Source organism: Poecile atricapillus, chromosome 22, assembly GCF_030490865.1.
Source record: "Poecile atricapillus isolate bPoeAtr1 chromosome 22, bPoeAtr1.hap1, whole genome shotgun sequence".
NCBI classification, from domain to species: Eukaryota; Metazoa; Chordata; class Aves; order Passeriformes; family Paridae; genus Poecile; species Poecile atricapillus.
The window spans coordinates 6,876,042-6,901,939 of record NC_081270.1 but is presented as its reverse complement, the minus strand read 5'-3'; the positions used below and the strand labels follow the sequence as shown (position 1 = coordinate 6,901,939).

General features: G+C 44.5%; 1 protein-coding gene and 1 long non-coding RNA gene across 2 annotated transcripts; one reads left to right on the top strand and one right to left on the bottom strand.

The window, feature by feature from the left end:
* Nucleotides 1-1,456: 1,456 nt before the first annotated feature.
* On the bottom strand, nucleotides 1,457-8,881 carry LOC131587467 (uncharacterized). Its single transcript, XR_009279358.1, has 3 exons — nucleotides 8,707-8,881; nucleotides 4,608-4,943; nucleotides 1,457-2,765 (listed from the first exon to the last, which is right to left on the bottom strand). It is a non-coding gene; the product is annotated as an uncharacterized LOC131587467 (long non-coding RNA).
* A 145-nt stretch (nucleotides 8,882-9,026) lies between these two features.
* On the top strand, nucleotides 9,027-24,436 carry MICOS10 (mitochondrial contact site and cristae organizing system subunit 10). Its single transcript, XM_058855370.1, has 4 exons — nucleotides 9,027-9,166; nucleotides 21,002-21,049; nucleotides 21,590-21,699; nucleotides 24,192-24,436. Exons 1-4 carry the CDS (start codon nucleotides 9,100-9,102, stop codon nucleotides 24,198-24,200), a joined length of 234 nt encoding a protein of 77 aa, XP_058711353.1. The 5' UTR covers nucleotides 9,027-9,099; the 3' UTR covers nucleotides 24,201-24,436.
* Nucleotides 24,437-25,898: the final 1,462 nt, after the last annotated feature.

Sequence of the window (25,898 nt, the reverse complement as noted above, 5' to 3'; positions counted from 1 at the left end):
GTAACGAGTAGCAAACTCGTCACCCTCAAGCTGGCTTTTACACAGGTAAACTGAACCTTACACATGCCTGTAATGCATCCGTTAGGTCTAAAGCAGCCTCCAGCTGCTTAAGGCCAGGGGGAATTATTAATTATTTTTGAAAGGAGGTGTTCGGTGTTGGAGGTAGCTGCTGGAAGCCGGGCAGGTGATGACACAGTTGGATGCTCTGGTAGCTGTGACAGGATCAAAGATTTGTTAAGGTTGGAAGGGACCTCAGGGGACACCAAGGCAGAGTTCCCTGAAGGTGACCTGAAGCAGGATCTCCAAAATCAGGGTCTATGTACTAATAAAATGTTTCTATTTTGCTCAGGCTATCCCAAAATAAAGCATTCCCATTAAAGTGATTTCACATAAGACATCTCAATTCCAGACTCTGGACTTGCCCTCAATATGGGGATGTCAAAGCTACAAAAGACAATTATCCCAGGAAAACTTGAAGGATTCATTAAGCAGTGACACCTTCCTCTTTTTGGAGCAGGTCAGGCTTTGTTTCACCCCAATTTTGTTGTCAGGACCCCAAAAAAACCTCCATGGGGACTGTGTGCTGCAGACTTGGCCCTGGGGAGCCAAAAAAAAACCCTTCTCGTGGTTTGGTGTAGAAGCTGGAAATGCCAGCACGGGGTGACACATGGATTTCCCGTGGATATCAAGGACAGTCACACAGGGATTTCCCATGGATATCACACAACAGTCACACATGGATTTCCTGTGGATATCACAGACACAACAGTCACACCGGGATTTCCTGTGGATATCACAGACACAACAATCACACAGGGATTTCCCATGGATATCACAGGACAGTCACACAGGGATTTCCTGTGGATGTCACAGACACAACAGTCACACATGGATTTCCTGTGGATATCAAGGACAGTCACACTGGGATTTCCCATGGATATCACACAACAGTCACACAGGGATTTCCTGTGGATATCACAGACAGAACAGTCACACTGGGATTTCCCATGGATATCACACAACAGTCACACTGGGATTTCCCATGGATGTCACACAACAGTCACACATGGATTTCCCATGGATATCACAGGACAGTCACACTGGGATTTCCCATGGATATCACACAACAGTCACACAGGGATTTCCTGTGGATATCACACAACAGTCACACAGGGATTTCCTGTGGATATCACACAACAGTCACACAGGGATTTCCCATGGATATCACACAACAGTCACACAGGGATTTCCCATGGATATCACACAACAGTCACACAGGGATTTTCCCATGGATATCACACAACAGTCACACAGGGATTTCCCATGGATATCACACAACAGTCACACAGGGATTTCCCATGGATATCACAGGACAGTCACACAGGGATTTTCCCATGGATGTAACACCACAGCACATCCTCCCCAGGGGAAGATGACCCAGGCCAAGCCCTGAGGTTTCACCCACACATTATCCCAGGTGTTTGTGGCTGGACAAACATTCCCAGCTCTGACTGCTCCTTAACATAACCAGGCAAACCAGCCAAGCTTTCAGTGTACACAGGACAACCCCAATTTCCAGGGAAGTGAACAGCTTGGACATGGGTCAGGTTACAACAGCCAGAAACAGGAGTGCAGCACATGAATCTGCACCACAATGGAGCCCGTGCAGACAGAACAGCTCTCACTGGTGTTTGCAGAGCAGGAACAAAACCAAGCTGGGAAGGGAGGAGAGAAAACAGTAGAATGATCTCAGGGAAAAACAGGAGCTGTATTACTTCACAGAAACACAAAACCACGTAAAACTCCATCAATAACCAGTACCAAACAAACCCAAAGGTGGGAAATTATCCTTCCACATCTGGGAGAGCGGCCACATGACCTGAGAAGGCTCAAGAGACTCCAAATTCTGTTCTTTGCCACTACTCCTCAGCCTAACCTCCTTCAAACTGCTTTGTGAAATGCAACAATCTCAAATGGCTCCTATTTTGCTGTCCCCAGATCCTCCTCCAGTCCTTGCATTCCCTGGGAGCTAATTAAGAAAAGCAAACCTGTTCATTAAACAGGCCAAATTATTCATTCATTTTCCAGTCATCCACACATCTAATGCACGTGCACTCCTCAGGGCTGGGAGGCAGGAACTGATAAATGTGAAAATGTTCTAAAATTCCCTCTTTCTGTCACAAAATTCATGTAAAGTATTCAGTGATAACTCTACTTGGAGTAGTTTTAGTTTTGAGCAGAAACAGCTCCTAGCTGCTTGCTGGAGCAGCACAGCAATAGCAGAATTAGGCAGCCCAGTAAATTTCAAACAATTTGAGCTGCAAATGGATGTGAAGGCCAAGAGGATGTTTTTCTTAGAGGAAGAAATACAAGCATCCTGGATTTTTTTTTTTTTTTTCCCTGCTAATAGGTATAAAGAAGAATAAACAGCTGCTTTCTGTTTTCCCAAAAATATTTGCATTAAGAAGATCTGCAGATTCGTTTGGAAATTGATGTCACATCTTTTTTTTTTTTTTAAATGAGGACCAGCTGTTTGCTTTGCTTGTTTATAGCAGACCATGTTTCAGGGATTTTTTTTTTGTTGTTTGTTTATGAAGATGTAGGAGCAGACTCTCACAGACAGGCTGCAGTTTGGGGTGGGGAGTGAATCCCACCGTGAATGTCACCACCATCCCACCTTCTGCTGGGATTTGTGGAGGGGCTGACACCAAATGCAGCAAGTTCAGGGATATTCCATGAATCCAAGCGTTGGGAGGAACCCAAACCTGCAGGAAAAAGCACCCAAAAGGGTTCATGGCAGGCATTGCCCCTCTCTAAAACGAAAGTCTAGAAACAAAGGAAGCAAACAGGGATGTCAGTTGACATCTTAACGTCCCAACAACATCAGATTCATGTGCAATTAATAACCAGGCTTTTGATCCTGCAATCAGCAGCTCTAAAACCCATGTGCTTTCCCTGTACATTTGATTACATTCAAGGAAGCAAAAGGATAAACACTTATTAGCATTACAAAGTACTTTTCACGTTCAGCCAGAACTTCCTGAAGCATTTGTGGTCCAGCACGATGTGGTTTTTATTTTATCCTCCTGCATGCGTGGTGAAACGCTATTTATTTTGTTTATTCCAGCATTTATCCAGGGCCAAGGGTGACTGTGAGAACATGCTGAGGAGCAAGGTCTGAGAGAAAACCTTCATGCTTCACTGAATAGTCATTTTTTTTTTAATAACAAAAAAAAACCATCTTGAGCTTTTTTTTTTTTTGCTTTTTTTTTTTTTTTCTGGTCATATTGCCCATTTTCTTTCATGGCACTTGAAAGATATGTAAACTTTTATTAGGAGTTCTCATAAATTGAATTTATTGCTGCAAGAGTCTTCCAGCAATGGTAAAGTTTAGCTTGCTGGGTTTTATTAGTCAGAGTCAGTAAAACAGCAGCATCACTTGGTTTGAGGCTGAAAAACGAGTGTTTCTTGGAAACCAATATAGGAAAAAGGTACCTACAACACTACCCAATGTCTTGGAATTCTATGTTCAAGCCACAGATAATTCTCACTATGGAGATCTTTGTACACAGTGTCAAAATAGCACACAAACAATAAAAAAAGTCCCCCATCCTGAGCCCAAAGCAGCTTTGCTGAGTGTACTCCTGGAATTTAAATGTTTTTAGAGTTTCCCCATTTCCTGCAGGAACTGATGAGTAACTCTGAATCCCACATTTAATGAAAAACAACATATTGCCCATTTAGTGTGAGGTTTGAGGCATTGCCCTCCCTGCACTGAGAATGCTGAATGTTTTCTGCTCCTTTGGTTAAAGGAAAGGATAAACCCAGCAGCAGCCCAAGATCTCCATACACTGCAGGAATATTGGGATCCCCTGTGTTCCAGCACATTTAGCTGCATATCCTAGCACAGTTTATTCCTCTTCTTGCAGCTTTTGTCTTTTCAGCTCAGAAATCTTGAAACACAGGAGCTGCCTTCAGCCTGAAGAGTTTTGAGGATTCTAGTCAAACTTGGTCATTAACTAGCAATAATGTCTGTGGCTTGCCATTAAAAAAAAAAAAAAAGTCAAGGAGAAAGCTGATTAAATACAGCAGAAAGAAACAAAAATTTCCATTCCCTTACTTTTTCCTTGACACGTTGCACTTCATTTGAAGCCTGCTAATATACCAGCCAAAAGAATTGAAGCCTGGATTCTTTCTTAATACAATGGTCACGGTTCAGTAGTTAGAATCTGTATAGAATTAGCCAGAGACATGGACAAATGGAAAAACATACTAAAAGGCTGAAAAACAGCACTTTTTTATAGGCTTATTCCTTAGAAAACCTCATCAATACAGCACAAGGAGGTTTTTTCTCTCTGCTATTCTAAAAAATGATCATGAAATAGTACACAGAAAATAAAGACATGGAATGTCAGAGCGTTGCTTTTGCCTGGAATTTCAGAGTTGGCAAAAACTCAGGTCAGTGTTTCCATGCAAGTGCTTTCCTGCTGAGATTTTTGGGGCAAACTTCATGTCCATGGCAAAAGCAGCTTAGAGCAGAGTTAGCACAGCGAGCTGTGACACATCTTGCCCCATTTTTTTCCAAGTTCTGCTTCAACCAGCCATACCTGACAGCTGGAAGCAGCAGAATCCAACCAAAGTGGCGTGGAAATCCATCAGCACAGGCCCAGAACGTGCTAATTAACGTGGATCCCCCCATGGAAAGCCTGGGGGATGTTTCACTGCAGCACAAGCTGTCCCTCCTCATGCAAGTCAGAGGATTGTTCAGCCTCAGAGGATTGTTCACCCCACAGCATCCGACTGCTGTCCACATAAAATCAATAAGGACAGCACAGGAGGCTTAATGGAGTCGCTGGCGCTTTTCCCATTTCAGGGCAAAATCCTGCTGAGGAGGGGTTTCTTTCTCCTCAGAGCTTTTTTTGTTGTTGTTGTTGCTTGGATAGCTAAAAGGTTTTCAAAGGGAGAAGGAAACATCAGTGAATGTGGCTTATGTTTGGAGGAAAAACCCAACACACCTGAGTGGAGAGTTGGAGGTTCCCAGCCAGGTCTTGAGCTCTCTGTAATGTGAAAGAATTGTTCTGGAAGTACAGGAAACAGGGAGTGGGGGCCCACACCGAGGCTGTGTCAACCATTACAAGCAGATAACTCCTACACTGCTGCCTTCCTGTGCAGATCTTGGCAGAAAAACAAATTAAAAATATATGTGTGGGAGGTGATTCATGTTATTTAAATCTATGGGAGAAGCTGCATGTGTGTTCTTTGGAAAAGAGAAGAGCAAGAGTGTATCAGTATCCAGTGGGGAAATGACACAAGGGATGCTTTAGGACTCCTTGAAAAAATAGGATAAGAGGTGATATTCTCATGCTGGGGAAGATTTAAAAAAAAATAAAAACTTGCTGGGAACTTTTGAACCAAAAACTCATCCTGATCTATGGACAAGCCAGAGGTAACAGTTGGAAGGAAGGCTGTTCTCTTGAAAAGGGTTTGAATTCTGGCTGGTGCAGTTCCAGAGGAGCTCCTCACCCCCAAGTGCAGCTATGGAATCATAGAATCCTTGGAAAAGCCCTCCCAGCCCATGGAGTCCAAGCTGTGACCAGTCCCCACCTTGTCCCCAGCACTGAGTGCCACATCCAGCCCTTCCAGGGACAGCTCCAGGGATGGGGACTCCAAACCTCCCTGGGCAGCCCCTGCCAGTGCCTGAGCTCCCTTTCCATTGGGAAATTCCTCTGATATCCACCCTGAGCCTCCCCTGAGGCTGTTCCCTCTCCTCCTGTCCCTGTTCCCTGGGAGAAATCCCAATCCCCCAGCTGTCCCCTCCTGTCTGGGAGTTGTGCAGAGCCAGAAATTCCCCCTGAGCTCCTTTTCTCCAGGCTGAGCCCCTTTCCCAGCTCCCTCAGCCTCTCCTGGTGCTTCAAACCCTTCCCCAGCTCCATTCCTTTCCCTGGACACTCTCCAGCCCCATCATCTTGTGGTGAGGCTCCGAGAACTGGAGCCAGCATTGGATCCTCTGCATGGATCTTCCACCAGACACCAGGGAAGCAGCAATTTTGAAGAATAATAATTATTATTCACCTGAGATGCCCAGTCCTGCCTCTGCCCTATCTGATGGCTTTCTGCTGAAAACCTAAGCAGTGTCTAACTCCTAGTGAGCAGTGCTTAATTCCACACACAGCTCAGTCAGGAATATTGTTAACAAAACTGGGGACATGAGGTCTGAACCTACTTCAATAGAAGCTGACCTTCACCAGAGAAATACAGGGCTCATTTTGAACCTTTCTGGCTTCATTTCCTCCTTTTATTCATACACTTATTTACTGGAAAAGAAAGGAGAGGAGAGCACGAGGGGAGAAGGGAGGGCAGGAATCCTGGGATAGCACATGCTGGGCTGTAAAATGCAAAAAAAAAAAAAGCTTTTTCAAAATTGCATGTTCTAAACATCACCTTGGAGTCCCACAATAATAAATAGTTGATATTACACTGCAAGGGTCTAACTGCCAAGTAACTATAGCAATGGAGAGAAAAGCCTGTCTTTGGACACATTCCCTCCTGCCTTCATTTTTCCCTGGGGTGGGGAAGGGGTACAGAGAATGTGCTCTAGATCCTTAATGGATAACGTTTTCCAGAGCCCCCTCTGATCACTCAGTGACTCTGGGATTTAAAAGCAGCAGTGATTTCTCCAAAGGAAGCTGAACGTTCAAAACAATTACCCTGAACTATTCCATCCCCTTGGAAAGGGTTTAATGCACCAGGTCCTGAGGTGAGGCTGTCAGGATACATTGAGACACAGCCACACAACCCTTTATGAAGTGCCTCACAATCCAGCTGCTCACCACTGCTTCCTCCATCCCAAAAAACAGCGTTTTCCAGGGAGCCCAACAGCCTGAAAATGAGTAAGTGTGAAGTGAGACTACCCTGGCCTGCACTCAGCATATGTTTTTGCCAACAGAAGACCACATTTCTGGGTTGGTTTTAAACACTGCCTTCTGGAATTGAATTTTTTTGGGATGAAAATTAAAGAATTATTTTGGAGGCTTCAAGTTATCTTTTTCCCCCCTCTTGATATTTTCCAGAGCTGTTTGGAAACGGGAGGGTGGAGCTGGCACCGCTGGGGCAGTGGTTTCAGAAAAGCTCCTCTGTAACAACTCAGGGAAAAAACTGCTGGATCATGTTGGTATTTTTATAAGTAACTCGATGCGTGGTTCTATTTTGGATACCAACTATGCAGCAATGCAGACTGATTTCAGCAAATTGCAGGGGGAGGAAGAGAAAAGGAAGATCCCCTTACAGAACAAGGGCTGCCTTCTCCAGGGAAACCTCCTGAACCTTCAGGAGCTCAGTTTAACCATGTGCCTTTTAAGATAAGTTTTTAAAAGCCATTTAGATTTTATAAGGAAGAGAAAATAATGGTTAATTGTGATTGTGATATGTGAAGGAGTTGAACCAAACCAATTAAAAATCTTCATCGTGACTCTAGATCAAAACCAGTTGTACTTTTAAAATAAATGAAAGACTTAAACCAACAATAACTTAATGAAACTTTTGCCAACTTCAAGAATTTTTCACTTCTGTTTATGCCTTTAGTAACTGACTTGTGAAAGAACTTCCAGTTTTATGAAGCAGCAGAGCCTCCTCCACCTCAAAGAAAATTACCAGAACTTGAAGAAATCAAAACAAGTAATCACAGCTAAAAATTGCCTCACAGTGTGAACGAGGACATTAGTACTTGACAAACGCCCTGGGGTTTTTTTTTCCTTCAAGGCTTCTGGAGAATGCCTTCCAGGCAGCCTACACACCATTTGCAACACAAAATTCATTATAGTAGGTTTGGAGACATTCACAGTTACGTTGCTGGCTCCACAAAGCTGCAGCACGCTGCAGGATGGGCTGCAGCCCCAGAGTCAGTGGGAACCCTTCCCACAACCTCTAAAATTAGGAAATATGAGTGTATATGTACAAGAGTGAAATCTTTCCCTGTGAGGGTGGGCAGGCCCTGGCACAGGGTGCCCAGAAAAGCTGTGGCTGCTCCTGGATCCCTGGAAGTGCCCAAATCCAGGTTGGACTGGGCTTGGAACAACCTGGGATAGTGGAAGGTGTCCCTGCCCACGGCAGGGAGTGGAACTGAATGAACTTTTTAATATTCCTCCCAACCCAAAGCATTCTGCAATTCTGTGATTCTCACTGTCATCCTATGGTGTGGATTAACTTCTTGAATGTGACAGAATGATCTTGCTGAGATTATTCGTCTCCTTTTCTCAAATAAACAAGAGTGTGGGGGGCCCAGGCTGCTCTTAAAATGAGGTGATTCCTGGGATATTGATAGGGATGGACAAGAGCTGTCACACACTTGTATCTCATTTCAGGCCCTGAAGAGCAGCTGAGGCCAGACAGTAAAAAACACAGAATTATTAGGGTTGGAAGGGCTTTCTGGAGATCATTCGTTTCAACCTCCCTGCCAAGGCAGGGACACCTGGAGAAGGTGACACAGGAATGCCTCCAGGTGGGTTTGGAATGTCTCCAAGCCCCCCCTGGGCACCTGTTCCAGCGCTCTGCCCCCCTCACGGAATGTTCTCCCTCCAGAGCTGCTGCAGGAGCTGTGCAGGATGCACAGAACCATCGCCAAGGAAAACCTACACGGGAATGAGTGTCCAGTGATGTACCCAAGGCTGCAGTGAGAAGCTTGGCCCTGCAGCACAGCTCGGCTCTTACCATGGATGAGGAGAGAGCCCTGCGGGCAGGGGGGCGGCGGGCGCGGGCCCAACCCGGGCGCCTGCGAGGAGGTAGGGACGCTGCCATAGGCTGAGGGAGACGAGGGCAAACAAGGACACAGCGGGAGCTCTAGACGGAGAGGTGGAGCCCGGGACGGGCTGGGGACGTGGCGAGCCCGGTCTTACGGGGGCAAACGGCGTTTTGGGCCGGATCCTATGAGGAAAAAGGGGATTTTGGGCTGGGCCCAAGGTCGGGCGCGGCGGCCATGACGCCCGCCCGTGGGTTACCTTGGCAACGACGGCGAAATCTCGCGAGACCTGCCGGCGCGGGCGATAGGTGGAGCACCTGGTCTCGCGAGAGTTGCGCGGGGGAGGAGGTGAGGGGACGGGCAAGATGGCGTCGGAGGGCGACCTGGGCAGGAAGTGGGACCGGTGTGTGGCGGACTCCGCCGTCAAGCTGGGTAAGGGCGGCATGGGCACGGCGGAGCGGGAGGGCCCGGGGAAGAGCGGTGGTGGTCCCCCGGGCTCCCCGAACTTGGGAGAGCGGCCGCCGGCGTTTCCCCGCGGCGCGGGGCCCACCGTCCCCACTCGCCCCAGGTTCTCCTCAGAGCGGTTGTGAGCCCGGGAGGGGCTCAGGGTGTCCGGAGGATCCGCCCTCATGGCTGCCCCCGGCGTCGGGTAAAGCCGGCGGCCCCGGGCCTGGCAAGGTGACCTTGGCCGCGGGCTCGGACCCCCGCCGGGCCCGCTCCCAGCTCTGCGCCCCGGCCCGGCCCCGGCTTACCGCGGTGTTTGGCCTCTGCTTACTCCCTGTGCTGAAGGGAAGAGTTTTCCGTGGGAAATCTGGGCTCCGTATGAAATCTGGGAGGATTGAATGAGCGGCGGGCAGGCACAAACCGGCTCCTGGCGTGCCACGACCTCGTCCGCTTTGCTTTGCTGCGGCGGTGGGTTTGAAATCGGTGTGTGCAGAGCTGTTCACATCACTCCGTGTGCCAGGGGGGCTGCGTTTATTAAAAGCAGTTGGCAGCGTGACACGCTGAGGGCTTTGGCACGTGTCACTCGCTACCGCGTGTGGAGTGTGACATTGAGAAAGCGCCGTCCGTGTCCCAGCCCTGCAGCTCTTCTTTTTTTCATCGGCTAGCAGAACGGTTCCGTTGGGTTTTTCCGTATTTATTTGTCCTTAAGAGTGAGAGTTATGCACGTGCATCAGTTTTCTGCGGCAAAACATTCATCGGTTTGAGTGGTTCTATTGAATACTGTGAGTTTTAGGGGTGGTTTGAGTGGTTCTACTGAATACTGTGAGTTTTAGTGATGGTTTGAGTGGTTCTACTGAATACTGTGAGTTTTAGTGATGGTTTGAGTGGTTCTACTGAATCCTGTGAGTTTTAGTGATGGTTTGAGTGGTTCTATTGAATACTGTGAGTTTTAGGGGTGGTTTGAGTGGTTCTACTGAATACTGTGAGTTTTAGTGATGGTTTGAGTGGTTCCACTGAATACTGTGAGTTTTAGTGATGGTTTGAGTGGTTCTACTGAATCCTGTGAGTTTTAGTGATGGTTTGAGTGGTTCTACTGAATCCTGTGAATTTTAGTGATGGTTTGAGTGGTTCTACTGAATACTGTGAGTTTTAGTGATGGTTTGAGTGGTTCCACTGAATACTGTGAGTTTTAGTGATGGTTTGAGTGGTTCTACTGAATCCTGTGAGTTTTAGTGATGGTTTGAGTGGTTCTACTGAATACTGTGAGTTTTAGTGATGGTTTGAGTGGTTCCACTGAATACTGTGAGTTTTAGGGGTGGTTTGAGTGGTTCTACTGAATACTGTGAGTTTTAGGGGTGGTTTGAGTGGTTCTACTGAATCCTGGGAGTTTTAGTGATGGTTTGAGTGGTTCTACTGAATACTGTGAGTTTTAGTGATGGTTTGAGTGGTTCTACTGAATACTGTGAGTTTTAGGGGTGGTTTGAGTGGTTCTACTGAATACTGTGAGTTTTAGTGATGGTTTGAGTGGTTCCACTGAATACTGTGAGTTTTAGTGATGGTTTGAGTGGTTCTACTGAATAATGTGAGTTTTAGTGATGGTTTGAGTGGTTCTACTGAATAATGTGAGTTTTAGGGGTGGTTTGAGTGGTTCTACTGAATAATGTGAGTTTTAGGGGTGGTGGTGGCAGCGCCGTGCTCGCTCTGTGACCGGTTGCAAAGCGACACCGGGCAGAGCTTTTGGCTTCACAAAATGTGTTCACAAAGCCAAATCTTCCAATGTGATGTGTAAAACAAGAAATGCAGTGTCTGACACAGAAGATATTCGTTCCCTGTTGGTGCAGATGTCTCTTTTAGAACCATAAATAATAGCTGGGAAATGTGAATGTTTATTTCTTGTTGCTGCAGTGGCTTTGTGCTTGGAAGCTGATGAGGAGGAACTCAGGGGTTTTAGTTGCCTAATACTTTTCCATTAGAAAAGATGTTTAATAATTCTAAGTAAACTGAAACTTCCATTGTTTATAACAGACCTTTGAAAAGTGTCAAGTGCTCCAGAGCAGTGTTTTTCCTTATGAAATTCTATTCAGGTTTGTCTGACAAACATATCTGGATGTGTTTATGTTTCCATAGCATTAGTTGCTTTATCATAAAATATTAAGTATGCCAAATTATAAACAAGACCTTGTTCCATGTTGCAGCTGTACATGTCAGAATCCTGTACATCCTCTGCCCTGGAGGCTGAAAGTGGATACAGGGTTGATTTCACAGAATCTCTTTGTGCTGGAGGGGACCTTAAAGCTCACCCAGTCCCACCCCTGCCATGGGCAGGGACACCTTCAGCTGTCCCAGGCTGCTCCAAGCCCTGTCCAACCTGGCCTTGGACACTTCCAGGGATGGGACAGCCACAGCTGCTCTGGGAAAGCTGTTCCAGGGCCTCACCACCCTCACAGGGAAGAATTTTTTCCCATTATCCACTCATATCCTTCCTCTGTCATTGGGAAGCCATTCCCCTTTGTCCTGTCTCTCTCCAGGCCCTTGCAAACAGTTTCTTTCCCTCTTTCCTGCCAGCTCCCTTCAGGTACTGGAAGGCTGCAATGAGGTCACCCCAAAACCTTCTTTTTTCCAGGCTGAACAATCCCAATTCTCTCAGCCTTTCCTCCCAGCAGAGCTGCTCCATCCCTCTGATCATCCTGGTGCCTCTTTTGGCCTGGCTCCAGCAGCTCCAGGTCCTTGCTGTGCTGGGGGAGAGGGTCAGGATCCCCCTTTGCTGCTGCCCACACTGGGGGATCAACCCAGGGAGTTTCTGGGCTGGCTCATGTCCAGCTCTCAGCCACCAGCACCCCCAGGTCCTTCTCCCTGGGGCTGCTCCCCATCTCTTCATCCCTCAGCCTGGACAGAGCTTGGGGGTTGTCCTGACCCATGTGCAGCACCAGCAGCTGCTCTTGTTAAAGCTCATGGGATCGCCATGGGCCACTCCCCCAGCTTGCCCAGATCCCTCAGGTGTGTCTGCACCACTTAGCTCGGTGTCTGTCACCTTCACTCCTGACTCTGCAGGAGGCCTTTTGTTTTGGCAACAGAAGAAAGAGAACCTGCTTTGCCTTGTGCTTCAGTCCCAGGATTCCCAGTGTTGGCTTCACGAGGATGCTGAGTAGAGATCTCAGTCAAATTCATGTTTTTCATTAGATTGCCCAAAAAATGTGCTGCATCTCTTTATCTTTGCACCAAACCGAGTGGAATGGGCTCAGACATCTTCAGGTGTGAGGGCACATCCCTGCTTAGTGTGCTTTTACAATTGATCAGGAACTGAAGCGTTTGTACTGGCAACCTCCTTCATGAACTGTGTGCTGACAACAGATTTTTCCAATGGGAATGATTGTTTTATTTGCAGGGACATTAAAACTGTGAGTGGTTGTGTTGATTTGTTTTGTAATATTACTGAAAAGTTTACTGGACTTCCAATAAATTATCAAGGGTGGTTGTTGTACTGGAAAGAAGGAAAGAAAATGAATTTTTTTATTTGAGGATTTACTTGTTACATGGGATACAGGATTTGGTAAATGTCTTTTTTTGTCAGACTTCTCCCTTTGGTGGCCACAATTTCCTTCCCAAATGCTCCTTTACATCCTTCCCAAGTGCTACAGCCAGGGAGATCTTTCCAGCTACTGGCTGGGGAAAAACAAACATTGTGATTAGCCCAGTATTTTCCCATTCCAGACTCTCTAAATAAAGGAAAACACTGAATTTCTGCAGCCCTTCATGCCTGACATTTCCCAGTGTCTTTGAGAACTGCAGACAGATAACTCCTGTGGATTAGTTTGAGGGCTGGTGGAACATGGGAAACAGAAAAGGGGAAGAAGGGGAGGTGGAGCTCTCAGGCTGGCTTTATTAGCAGAAATGTGGTTTAAATTCCAGCTGGGACTGTGCAGCCTGTCCTTAACCCATCAGGATTCCCACCAAGTCTGTCCTCAGCTCTGTTTGGAGTTGTGCAATACTGTTCTAGGTGGAGACCAAGCTCCTGAAAAAACTTGATCTCCTGCCACTAAAACTTCCAAAATAAATATTTATCTTTTGCTACATCTTTTGAAATGCTGTATTATGTTTTCAAGCTCTTGGTCACTACCTGTGTGGATCTTGTAATTGAGTATTAACTTTTTCCTGTTAGTTCCAAACAGAGGATGTTGTCAGGCGTTGTTAGGACAGTATTTAATTTCAAAGAGTCAGTAAACCTTTTCATGCCTGTGCAGAACATTGAGCCATTGTTAAGTGGAGCTTGTGGTAACCTCGTTTTTATTCAGATGATATTTATTTATTTTGCTAATGATGAGGCTGTATCCAGGTGGTTTTGTTCCTTTTCCATTCCAGATGTAGTTGTGAGCATAGTGTTTGTGTGCAGGGACTGGGTTGTGCTTTGTGTTTTGTCACCAGGGGTTTTCTGATGGACAATCCAGTCCTGCTGCCTCTGCCTTTGCACCATCCTCAGGGCTTTTCACCCAGGCAATCATTTAAATAATATAACTTTGTTCCTTTTTTTTCATTCTGATACTGATTGCCATGCTGACAAACTACTTGTTACTTTCTTAGAGAAAACTTTGTTTGTTTGGAGTGTGGAAACAAGAGACTTGAACTAGCATGGCTTTCTTTTCCTTCTCTTCTTTAACTCCTGTGTCCTCCACAGCCATTTCTTCCTCTTCATCAGTAGAGCTGTGCAGAGGAGGGGTGATGAAGTAAAAACTGCTGTGGTCTTCCTCCATCCTGCAGGCTCCAAATCCTGTTCAAAGGCTTGGTTTGTTTGTTTAACTGATGGATAGTTCATGGCTGTTTATTTGGAAAGACAATTACTCACAAAAGATTGACAGAGGTGTTGTTTTTTTTTTGCTGAAAGGCTGTAATTTTGGACAAATTATTATTATTATGTGCAGTTTGCAGGGGACAGAGAGGCAATAAAGAGCAAGTGTGGAAGAGGGGGAGGTTTATGTACCTGCATGTCTTGTTTTGAAGCTGTTTTAAATGAGTTGTATGTTGTAATTTCCCTGATACTGGAAGGTAATCCTAGGGAAGCTGTTTTCTTCATGACTTGTATGTGTGAAGTTGCTGTGTTGAGGTTAATTTTTTTTGCAGGAGAGAAATGTTTTGCTGTATGTCTGTGATTGACCAAAATTCAGCCTGGAAGCTTGTAAATAACCCAGTGTAGTGATTTCATTTTCCTCTAATCCTCTGTTTTGACATCTGAAAATAAAATGCTTCTAATTTCCATTTAATAGGGATTTTATTTTTTTTTTTTTTAAGAGAAAAGGGTGCTTTGAATTCTCCTGCAACTGTTAACATTATTTCTTCTGCCTTTCATCATCTGGCCTGCTTGAATATTCTGTTAATGGCTAGGATGAAATTGTATTGTTTGTGTCATTCCACAGATTGGATATTTCAGAAAGAATCATTGTATGGATTGCAATGTCAGTATTTTTAAATAATCCTTCACATGGTTATGAATAGGATAAAGTCAGTCTATATAATGATAAAACTTGATTACACTTTCTGAAAACTGGATTAGACTTTGTCTAAATATACAAAAATCCTGAAATTCTTGTTTTGAAGTGTTTTTTTTTTTTTGCTTGGCAGTGGCCATCCAGTCTTAGCTACCAGGTCAGAAAACTTGTTCCAAACTCCTTTGGGGGTTTGTTTTTAGTGCTGGAGAACATGGATATTATGTGCACACACAGCTGCATTGTTGTGTGAGCTTTGTTGGAACCCCAAGTTATTTTTCCTGGTGGTACAGAGGATCAAGCTCTACTAGTTGTGTCTTGCAGCAGACCAGTGTAAATATGAACTGCTCATGGCTCAGGCAGCAAAAAATGTTTTCCTTGGAAGAGGTGGGCAAGTGCTGTTCTGAGAATAGGCTTTTAGTCCAAAATCTAACAGCAATATTTAGTTATAGTGCTAGCAGAGCTCTGAATATAATGTCCATTTACAAATTAAGAGGGTATTATCTTCTGTTGGAAGGAAAAACCAGGAAACTCTTTAGGAATCGAGGTCTCCTAAGTGCATTGTGCCCTGCTGGGGTGTGCCCCAGCAGCTGTGCCAATCCATCTGCAGCCTTTGCAAACCTCCAGAGCTCCTCAACTCTGCCTCACAGGAAATGAGCCCAAAATGCCCTGATTTCCTGAGCCTCTCCATCAATAAGATGCCAGCTCTGCCTTTCTTGGAGGTGGCAATACCCAGGGGAAAGGGACTGTAGCCAAGTGATATCCTGAAATTTGGTCCTTGAGAAGTTACAGCAGCAGGTGTGAACAAGCCTTTGCTGTTTTTTTTTTTTTTATATCAGAAACAGTTTTCTGAGAAAATCCTTGGTTATAATAAACAAATAGCAAGAGGTTTGAGAAGGATCAGGCTGCTTTTCTCTTCATTCTTGCCAGTGAGATGCCCCTGAAACTCTTCTTGCTCTCTGTTACCTTTGTTCCTGAGCTGGGCCAGCAGACGTCAGTGCTGGCCAGCCTGTGCTGGGTGGGTGTGAAGCAGCAGCATTGCCAACCCTCAGAGCTGGGCTGCAAAAGCCCTGAGTGTGGTGTGTTTACTCCTGCTAAATCTTTCTTTTCAGCAATGTTTTTATTAGCAGAACATGTAATTGCAGTAAGACAAAGTAAAGTTTCCTGTCAGAGGGGTGTTTTCTGAGAATATTGCTGATTTCTTGTACAGGAGCTTCTAAAGCAAGCACAGCCCTGATTTGTCTAAAAGCTTGGTGCAACACTGAGCACAGAATCCCAGGATGAAGTTTGGGGTGGAAGGCACCTTAAAGCTCTTCCAATCCCACCTCTGCCATGGCAGGGACACCTTCCACCATCCAACCTGGCCTTGGACACTGCCAGGGATCCAGGAGCAGCCACAACTCCTCTGGGAAATCTGTGTTGTGCCTCCCCAAGCTCACAGGGAACTTGCACTATCTCAGCTTCCACTCCTCTTCCCCTTTTAGAGGGAGAAAACCTTTGTGCCCTCAGGTGTCCCAGTTCATTCACCAGTCTGTGGTGGGAGGTTGAAGTTTCTGGTTCAGTGTCACCGTGGTTCTCTGGGCCCTTTGTGCTGCTCTCTGTGTCTCTACAACTGTGCTGATGTTTACCCAGGGTTTGCCTTTGAGCAGTGCTTAACCTGACCCTGAAAGCATGTCAGGATTTTTGATTATTATGATATTTGGATATTAATATTTTATTTCAAATTTTTTCTGTTACTACAGTCAGATGCTAGTATAAAACAAAACTCTCTTTTTTCTGCTTCTTTCTTGAGCACTTGGTATGTAATTTCACTGTGTTTTCTTCTAGTGTCTGTGCTCATTTTTCTGTCTGCTCTACAAACAATCCACACCACAGGGGAGATGGGAATGAAAGCTTCAAAGTTGGTGTTTAAAGAAAATCTGATTCCTGCCACTAAGACCTTGCAAAGAGTCTGCTTAAAATTAATTCTCTCCGTAAATAAGTGATTTCATGGTCTCGGATTTCTGACTGGCCCTAAGTGCTGCCCTGTGAAAGCCCTGGTGTGTGAAGGCAACTTCCCTCCACATTTTTGCAAAACAATTCTTTATGTATCTTGTCAGACTGGGATTGGAGGCTGAAACTCTCAGTTTTGTATTAATGTGTGTGGAATGGCAAAGGAAAAGAATAGTTTTCGTTTTGGGATTAAGTAATTGAAAACCTTCCAGCTGCTATAGTAACAGCAACACATCTGCCAGATGTCAATGAGCATATTTTAATCCTTCTATTTTAAGTTTCAAGCTATTGAAGCAAAACACATTTAGGTGTGGCTGTGTTAGTAGCTGCCTCAGCCTGTAGCTACTTGGGTAGCCTAGGAAAGAACCTTGTAGTATCACTGTTAGAGCAACTGTTGATTAAATTTATAGAAAAAGCTTTTCCCAGATGTTCTTATGGGGCAGGAGCCCATCCTGAAGATTTGTGTTTCTCTCTGAGACACTTTTATGACGTCCTGTTGAGCGTAGATTGATTGTGTTAGATTGATTGGAGGTACTGGGGCGTTTTTCTTGGAAGGTGGAAGAGGCAGAAAAAGCAGAAAGAAAAAGTTGTGGTGCCTGGGCTTGCTGCCTAACGCCAATTCCGTGTGGCTGGGACGCTCTGTGTGGCTGGGATGTGTAGTGGGGAGCAGGGCTGAGGTGTCCACACAAGTGTCCTGTCCCCTGGTGACACTGGAAATGAGTTTAGGCTGAAGTGATGGATGTGGGGTGGAAGAGGCTGTTTTTCTAGTTAAACATTTGAAACTGTCAGAGAAGGTGAAAAATGAGTTGTACTCCTTCCTGTGGCCTTTTCCTCCGAAAAATCACTCATGCAAGAAAGGGAGGGAAAATGTGCCTGGCCTGTGGATCAAGCCCTTTGCTTTTCCATGTTCCTTTGTTTTTATTGTAAGATAAACCTTTCATGTTTTATTGTTATGAAGTTAAAGCCTGGCCTAGAGGTGCTGATCTTTAGGAGGAACAGCTGGAGTGTCCCCTGCTCAGGTGGGCGGCTCTTTGAAGCAACATGTTGCCTCTTTAAGAGGAAATGGAGCATGGGAGAGCTTTAAACCTGTAAAACTCATCATCAGCTCTGCCATTGTTTATCTCTGGTGTAACTTTATATAGAATTAAAGTGAAATGCATTGCTTTGCTCCCGAGGCAAGATGGTTTTGCTCCCCCTTGGTCCTGGAGACAAAGGAAATGACCACATAACCACAAATACTTTCTAGTGGAATGAAGATGAGTGACAAACTTCCCACAGAAAGAAGTTCTTAACCAGACAGGCTGAGGAATTAGATGTAGCTGGAGGTTCTGATTTCAAGTTAAAACCAACTTTGAACTGTTCAGACCAAGTAGAAAAGAGCAAATGCTGTACATGCAGTGGCTGGTGTGAGGGGCAGAGCTGCTGTTTCTGTACACAGGGTGCTGAGATCACAATGGTTTTGAGCACTGGCTGTAGTCTGTGCCTCAGTCAGGAGAGGAGTGACCCGAGCTGCCTGTGAGATGAGGAAACCCAAGGTATTTTATTGCCTTTGTTTCTCAAATTGCCTTCTTGCACAGAAGCTGTCAGATCTCCTCCTTTGCTTCTCTGTAGCATTTTCATGACTTAAAGCAAAGTCTTAGCTGTCTTCCCATCATTTTTCTGTTCTTATTGTCACTGTGGACTCCTTACAGCTGGGATAAAGTGCAGTGATAGCCTCTAAAATTGCACAAAAATGCACTTGCATGAAGAAGAACAATCAAATGAGCTGCTTCAGAAAAAGCTGTCTTAAGACAGAGTTTTTCCTAAGTCAGTCATGCTGGACCACATCTGTTTAACAGTGGTGCTGCTGTGGGGGAAGGCCTAGTTTGTGTTTTAGGCTTAGGCTGAATTGCAGTTGACATAAATAATAAATTTTTCACCTTTTAAGTGTATCCTGTAGCTTCCCCCATGGCCAACAGGAAGCAGCAGTGATGGCATGTGAGTGCAGCCCTTAGAGAGGGGCTGTAATGTGAGAGAACATCTGAAGGAGGTGACGAGATAATGATAATTTCTGGAAGTAAATGGAAAGAAACTGTATTAATTATAGCTGCTTCCTTAGTGCAGGGTTGTGTTAAGAGAAGACAGGAAGCAGTTCACCACCAGGCTGGTGAGAAGAATGTGGGTTTGAGTGGTAACATGGAAAATGTGGTGACATTAGAAACTGCCCAGGCCATGCATTGAGATGATGCAGAATTTGTCATCCTGTAAATAATTTCTCATTGATTAGCTAAACTGTTTGGATTGGCAGAGGGGATCTTGCCAGGAAATGTAGAACTGGCTCACTCCCTCATGGCAGAACTGGCCACTTGAGACAGTCCTGGTGTTTCTGAACAGAGAGAATCCCTGAATCTCTGAAATGCAACAGCCCAAACCAGCTCAACTACAGCTTGTAGGAAGGGGCTGGCAGAGGAGCCAGTTCCCCCCAAACAGGATGGATTCTGGAAGATAATAATTATCCCTAATGGCATAAACACTGGACTATAGCAAAGATACAGCAGGAAAGCTGTGTTGGGAGGGGCTGGGGGGATTACAGGGGTGAGCTGTGGCTCTGAGAGACACCTGATGTCTCTTCCAGTGCTCAGCCCATAAGTCTGAAGGAGCTGCTCCAAGGAGTGTCTCTTTCTGCCTTAGTGAAAGCACAAAAACCCTGCTGCTCTGAGCAGACATCTGAGCATCCCAGACTTTCCCTTAGCTGTGCAAATGATTGCAGTGAGGAGCTGACCTTGCACACAGCGCTCAGAAATGTCTGGGGGAGTTATGTCAGGATGGCTTGGCGGGCGGTCAGAGCTCTTCCTGCATGTTTTGTGAGCCTACTCCAAAGTTGTAATGACCTGCTAAAGTAGTTACCTCTGGCACAAGTGAAAATCTGTAGTAAAATCAAGAGGGTTTTCAAACCAACTCCCATTTTCAGCTCTCAGGAAATACAGAAAGTCCTAACAGAGAGTTCGACTTTTCTGAGGTTTGCTCAGATCGTGTTTGCTCTCCTCTCTCCTAATATTCATGTGTTTATAACCAACAAAAAAATGTGGGATGATTAATTAAGGTATGAGGTGGTGCATCCTAATGCACTGAGAATTTGAGTATTTTTTGAGTAATCTGTTCTTCAGTGGAAACTATCAATGTACAAGGAAAAAATTTTGAAGAGCACGAGGAAACTTAAAATAAAAAGCAACATCATCCTATATGCCACGAGGGTACAGAATTCCTTGGCATTGTTCTGGACTCAACCCACTTACTAATGCATTCAACAGGATTGTGTGCTTTTAGGAATATAAAAAAAGGATGTATTTTAATTAATAAACTCATAATATTTAATTTCTCATATCGAAAGGAGAAAGTTGAAACCTATAACAGGATGTGTTTGCTGCAAAATAAAGCTGAAGCTGTTGGTTTGTTTATTTTAATGAGCATATGCATGACTGATTTTTTTCTTCTTCTTTTTTCAAACTTTTGTACTTCTGTGCCTTATCTAAAATTCTTCTCTTCAGTGGACATAATTAAAGGTAGAATTTGTCCACTCAGCTGCAAGTTTTCACTGTGATATTTATTGGGTCCTGAGAGGAGTTTTGCCTGACATCTTGCACAAAACCATAAGCTCACCTCCCAAGGAAAGCAAAAAATTATTTTTAAATATGCCGAGGTTTTTAGTGGCGCTGACTAATTCTGTTTCAACTGCTGCAGTTATTTCTCTGTCTAGTATAAGGATGTGAAAAATCATTCCCTCCTAATGTGTTTAAATATGCTCCATAATGAATGTTGTGGATGTGAAAGATAAGCAGCCTGGAGCTTTCTTTGTAAGGTATAGGGTAACACAAAGCTTCAAAGTTCTGCTGCCCTCAGGACACACATTGAAGCAGTTAAAGTAGTGAGATAAATGAAATACAATGAGATATTCATCTGCAGAATCTGAAGCTCAAGGATACAATAAGTTTTCATTTAAGTGTTTCTCATTTGCTGACAATGAGCCAAATAAATTTTAATTTCACATTGTGGATGGTGACAGAAATTCAGGAACTTTCCCTGGGATTAGAGTCTGGTTTGTTTCCCAGATATTTCTGATAATATACTTATTACATATGTAGGGATTTTAATCTGAATTAGCTGCTTACAGTTACTTAAGAAAACAAGAATTGTTAGGGTTTTTTTCAGATTTGTTATGTAAGAACTCTCTGGTTTAGTGTGCTGAAATAACATGTGGTTGGATAGTCATAGTCTGATATTCCTGAGTTGGAATAAAGAATTACTGTAAAGAGCTAAATAATTTCCCATTACTTTGCTTTATCTTTACCCTCACCCACTGCATTTCTTCTTACAGGTGCTGGATTTGGATTAGGAATTGTTTTCTCAGTCATCTTCTTCAAAAGTAAGTACACTGCATTAATCTTGCCTGCCTGGCTTCCCACTTTCCATCTGTTGTAGGTACACTTAGAAGTCTCAGAGGCACATAAAAGTTAATCAGCTTATTAGAGCAATTCTTCCATTGTTTGTCCTGTCTTTTCCATTGAAATGGAGCTCCCAGAACTTTTAGCTGTTGTGTAAGGAGGTTGTTATCCATGGCACCTCCCTGAGCTCCTGCTGTGCTCAGCTCAAATCCTGGAATGGCAGGAGACCCTGAGCCAAATCACTGGATCCACAATAAACTGCACATCAGGGATTTCAAACTGGTCTTGGTTCTTCAGCTGTGCTTTAAATCAGAGTCATTTTCAGTAATACCTTGAATTCAGAGGCTGCTCTCTGTTCAATCCTAAACTGGTGTTACTTTTCTTCTCTAGAGGGCTGGTTTGGAGGATTTTAAAGCTTGAAAATGCATCTTCTAGTCATTTGTTCTTTCTTAATGCTTATAGAACAATATAAAACAAACAACTTTCCTTGACTTTTTCCTCTCTGCCTGCCTGTTCCACAGGAAAGACATGGCCTATTGCATTTGGGTCAGGGATGGGGTTAGGAATGGCTTATTCCAATTGTCAACACGACTTCCAATCTCCATATCTTCTCCATGGCAAATTTGTAAAAGTAAGTATCAACACCAGGTGTTGTTTAATCTTCTGTTGGGTTTTGGGTTTTTTTTTCAATGTGAAAACCCTGATCACTTATAAATTTTGTGGCTTGTTTGCATAGTAATCTAGTAGTTTGGAAAAAAAATGTACCCTGTAGGCAGTTTTGAAGAGGATCATTTCAATGAGTTCAGTATTAACACTGAATATTTAAAAATATCTTACCATGCTGAAGTAAAAATTTTAAGAATAGATTAATTAGTAGGGATAATTTGTGCAGTCTCACACTGGCTGCAGTGCACCAGTCCACAAACCGACTCCATGAGTATTTTCTTAATTTCTGTGTCAGAGTTGGGGCTGTTCTCATGGTAATTTATCACCCTGGCATCTGGAAACAAGAAGAAACAAGAAAGGAAACAAAAAAGAAACAAAAGGAGTGTGCTCCACAGAGCCATGGCCTGGTTAAATCATTTCAGTGACACTGGTGGAGAGACATCCATCCACCAGGATGTATTTACAGTTACTTTAGCACTTCACAAAGCACAGAGGTCAAATATTCTGCCAGGAACTTCTCAGGCAGGACAGGGAGTGCAGAAATTCCTCCTGTGTCGCTCCTCTGCCTGGTGCAGGAGGCCTGCAGGGATTTCCAGGCTTTTCCTGCAAGCTGAGCCTGCTTCTCCATCCATTTACTGGCAGATGAGCTTTTGCCAGCCTCTGCAGCCCTACCACACACACCTGCTTACAAATATTCTCTCCAGCTGCCTATCAAAGGGAAATAATAAGATTCTCCAACAAATAAAATCATTGGAGAGCAGTACAGTTGGATGTAACTGATCAGCTTCTGCCAAAAATCCAATATTTGCCTGGTGCTTCTGGCCAGATTTGTTCACATTAAAATGTGTTGGTACTCCACAGCATCCTGAGGTTGTTCCTGCAGTTTGTGTCTCCAAAAAAAAAAGCTGGGGTGACACATCTGGCTTGATGTGAGTGATAAATGCACTGCTCACATGTTCTGAGAGAGCATTATTCATTCAAGGATGCTTGTTCCTAGGGATGTTGGGCAGCAGAAAACAGTGTCTGGTCACTCTAGGAAGGGATTTTATTTGGATTAAGGACTAATCTGGAGCAGGATGGTCCTTGGAGCCATCAGGTAACTGGAAGGATGCTTTAGATGCCTGCATGGCACAAGACAAAGAGTTTCCAGTGCACTTTCTCTGGCACAAAAGAGGCTGAGAGAGGGAAAATAGGGATGAAGCCATCTAATGGTTAATGTCATTAATTCCCTCCAAAATGTCATGTCATGGATAATGGCTCCAGGGTTATTACAACAAAATTATTTCATTCCTCTTGGTTAGGAACATGGAAAATATTGTTGCATTATCACTCATCTGTTTTTTTCTTAGAAAAATTTGTTATAGCTGAACTTTGTAGGATTTCCTTTACAACACTGAGTTCTGTTCAAATGCTAACTTGTCAAAATGATAGAATCTACAAGAAAATCAGCTTTATTAGAGGGAAATGCAACACAGATTAACTTGGTTGAAATGATTTCTAGTTTTCTGAGCCTGTCAAGTTCACAGGATCACAGGAGAACTTGAGTTGGAAAGGACTTCAAGGAGGTCTTGGGGGTCAGCTGTGAGGTCAGACCAGGTTACTGAGGCCTTCACCCAGTTGGAATTGTTCAGGATCAAATTCTTAATTCAGACTCCTGAGTCAGAACAAGAGATTCCCAAGATACTGAATAACCAGGAGATGCCAGAGTGACTTTGCAGCTGTACCTTGGGTCATCACACTGCCCATCCTTTGGATTAGAAATTCCATCATGAAACCCCAACACAGTGCAGGAGCCATTCATCTCCACCAAATCAATACTTAAAGTGCAGAAGAGTTCTGATTTGTGGTAAGAATATTCTGAGGGGTTTTTAAGTCATTTGACCAAGTGGTTTTCACTGTGACTTCAGCAGAATTTAAAATCAACATTTCATGATTACTTCAAAGCTTAAAATGCTACAGCTGTGAATTGCACAGCCTAGATTTTCTTGCAGAATGGAAAATATCCTGGTTTTCAGGTTATTTAGCCTGTGTTATCACCCAAACTTCACAATCTTTGCTAGGAATGTCAATTTATATTGATGTACAAGAACACAAGAAGGCAAACACAGCCTTTCCTCTTGCTCTTTGTGGCTTTGATTTCAGCCTGATTTCACTTCAGCCTGATTTCTCTTCAGCCTGTGAATAACTTGACCAATAATGTGGAGCTTTTTGAAGCACCAAATTTATCAGGATGAAAACATTGCAAGCTTCTGGCATGAGAACAGCTGCTTCATTCCTCCACAAACAACCTCTTGCTTTAGCAAAGGATGAAAATTCCTGTGAATTTTCAAAAGGATGAAAGTTCCTGTGCCCTCTGGAAATGTTGCAGAGCTCCGTGACTTGCTTTACATCCTGCAGCACCTTCCATGTAAGGAACCCAAATGGCTTTTTAATAATATAAGCCTTCTTGCTTTGCAGGAACAGTGACTAATGGCTAAGACTATCCCAGTGGGAAGGAAGGAGAAATCAATGATTATTCCTCAGGAATACTGAAGTGCCCCTGGAATAAGCCGACATTCTTCAGTAACGATCACCAGTAACTCTTTATACTCCAACAAACTGTTTCTGTCTATGAAACAAAGTTCTGTTGCTTGTTTTGTATCGTGTCTGAAAAGTGCAAGGAAGAGCTCTTCTGGGAAATAAATAAAAGAAAAATGGCCTTCTCTGGTGTGTTGACTTTGTATGTGAGTGAGAGAGAGGGAGAATGGAAGGAGAGAACTTCATTTGGAGTAGCCAGCAGCTGGGACCACCTGGGCCACTGGGAGAGCTCCTCAGCAAATCCAGCATCATCTGTTCCTCCCCAGCAACCCCCATCCAGTTCAAAGAAGCATTCCCACCTCATAAATCACCCCCTAGACCCCTGCTGCTTGTGCCGGTGTTTGGAGAGGAATATAAATACTCCTCTGTCCTGTTTGTACAGTTGCCCTTTAAAATGGGAATTTTGTCCTCTCAGAAGAGGCAGAATCCAAAAGGGGTCAATCCAAACTGTGTGACAGCAAGGCCCTGCTGTCTCTTGTAGCTTTGGGTCAGGGAGTGACCCCAGTTTGAAACTTGCCAGGAAACACATCCTCGTGCCACCTGGCTCTCAGCTGAGCCTTCAGGCTGATTCTTTTTGCACCCCTCTTCTGTGGGATGGACAGAGAGGTTTCAGTGCCTGGGAACAGGTCACAGCTCTTCATTGCCTTGGCAAGACACTCCCTTCTTTCCATCCAGCCCAGTTCTGGCACCTTGTCTGCTGCTCTTCCCCTGGCTCAGGAGCTTCTTCACTGCTGCTTTACTCAGCACAACTTTCCAGCTCTGGAGATGCCTCTCAAGGATCCCTTTGTCCCACACTTGTGTGTTGTCCATGTAGGATGAGGAGTTGAGTGCAGGTCTCAGGAGGGAAAGAGAATGGTGTAGGTTGATGCAGAACTTCCCTTTATTGAAAACCTGTTGTGCTGATAGATGGAAAAGTGTCAGAACAATTCCTTTTGCACAGCAAATAGCAGAAAGGAAAACAAATTGTGCTGTAGTTGGATTTTAAACCATGCTAGGGGATGGACTGAGAGGTAGGCTGGAGTTGAGAGGGCTTGAGAAACTCCTGATCCCACTGCTCTGTGGATCCTGCACTCTGGAGGAACGTGTTGAGCTGTGCCCAGAGCCAGCAGATGCTGAGGAGCTCGCCTGGAGCAAAGGACTTGTGAAATAAAATAGCTCCAGTGCCAGAGCAGCACTGAGGCTGTCAGAGCATGAAACCATCCAGGACCATTGCTCCAGCATGTCCTTGTCTTTCCACCTCCTCCCTTGCTGGACTGCATTCATCAGTCAGGTCAAAACAGCTTATTGAAAACAGGATATCTTTCTTTCTTTCTTTCTTTCTTCCCAATTTGAAATCATTTTATCCAGCCCCAGTTTTTAATTTGAACTGTGTACTTTGGAGCCACAGCTCCTCTGTGGTTTGGAAAGGGGTTTTATTGAGTTCTCCATGTGTGTGCTGCAGTGTGGGAAGCCAGTGGGATGTGCTGGAGAGAGGAGCACCAGCCTGGAGAACCAGAAGCGGTGGTGACACCGCACGGAGCGACCGTCAGCGTGCAGAGAAAGCTTCAGCTCCTGCTGTGACACTGGGGACAATGAGTTCAGTTTTTA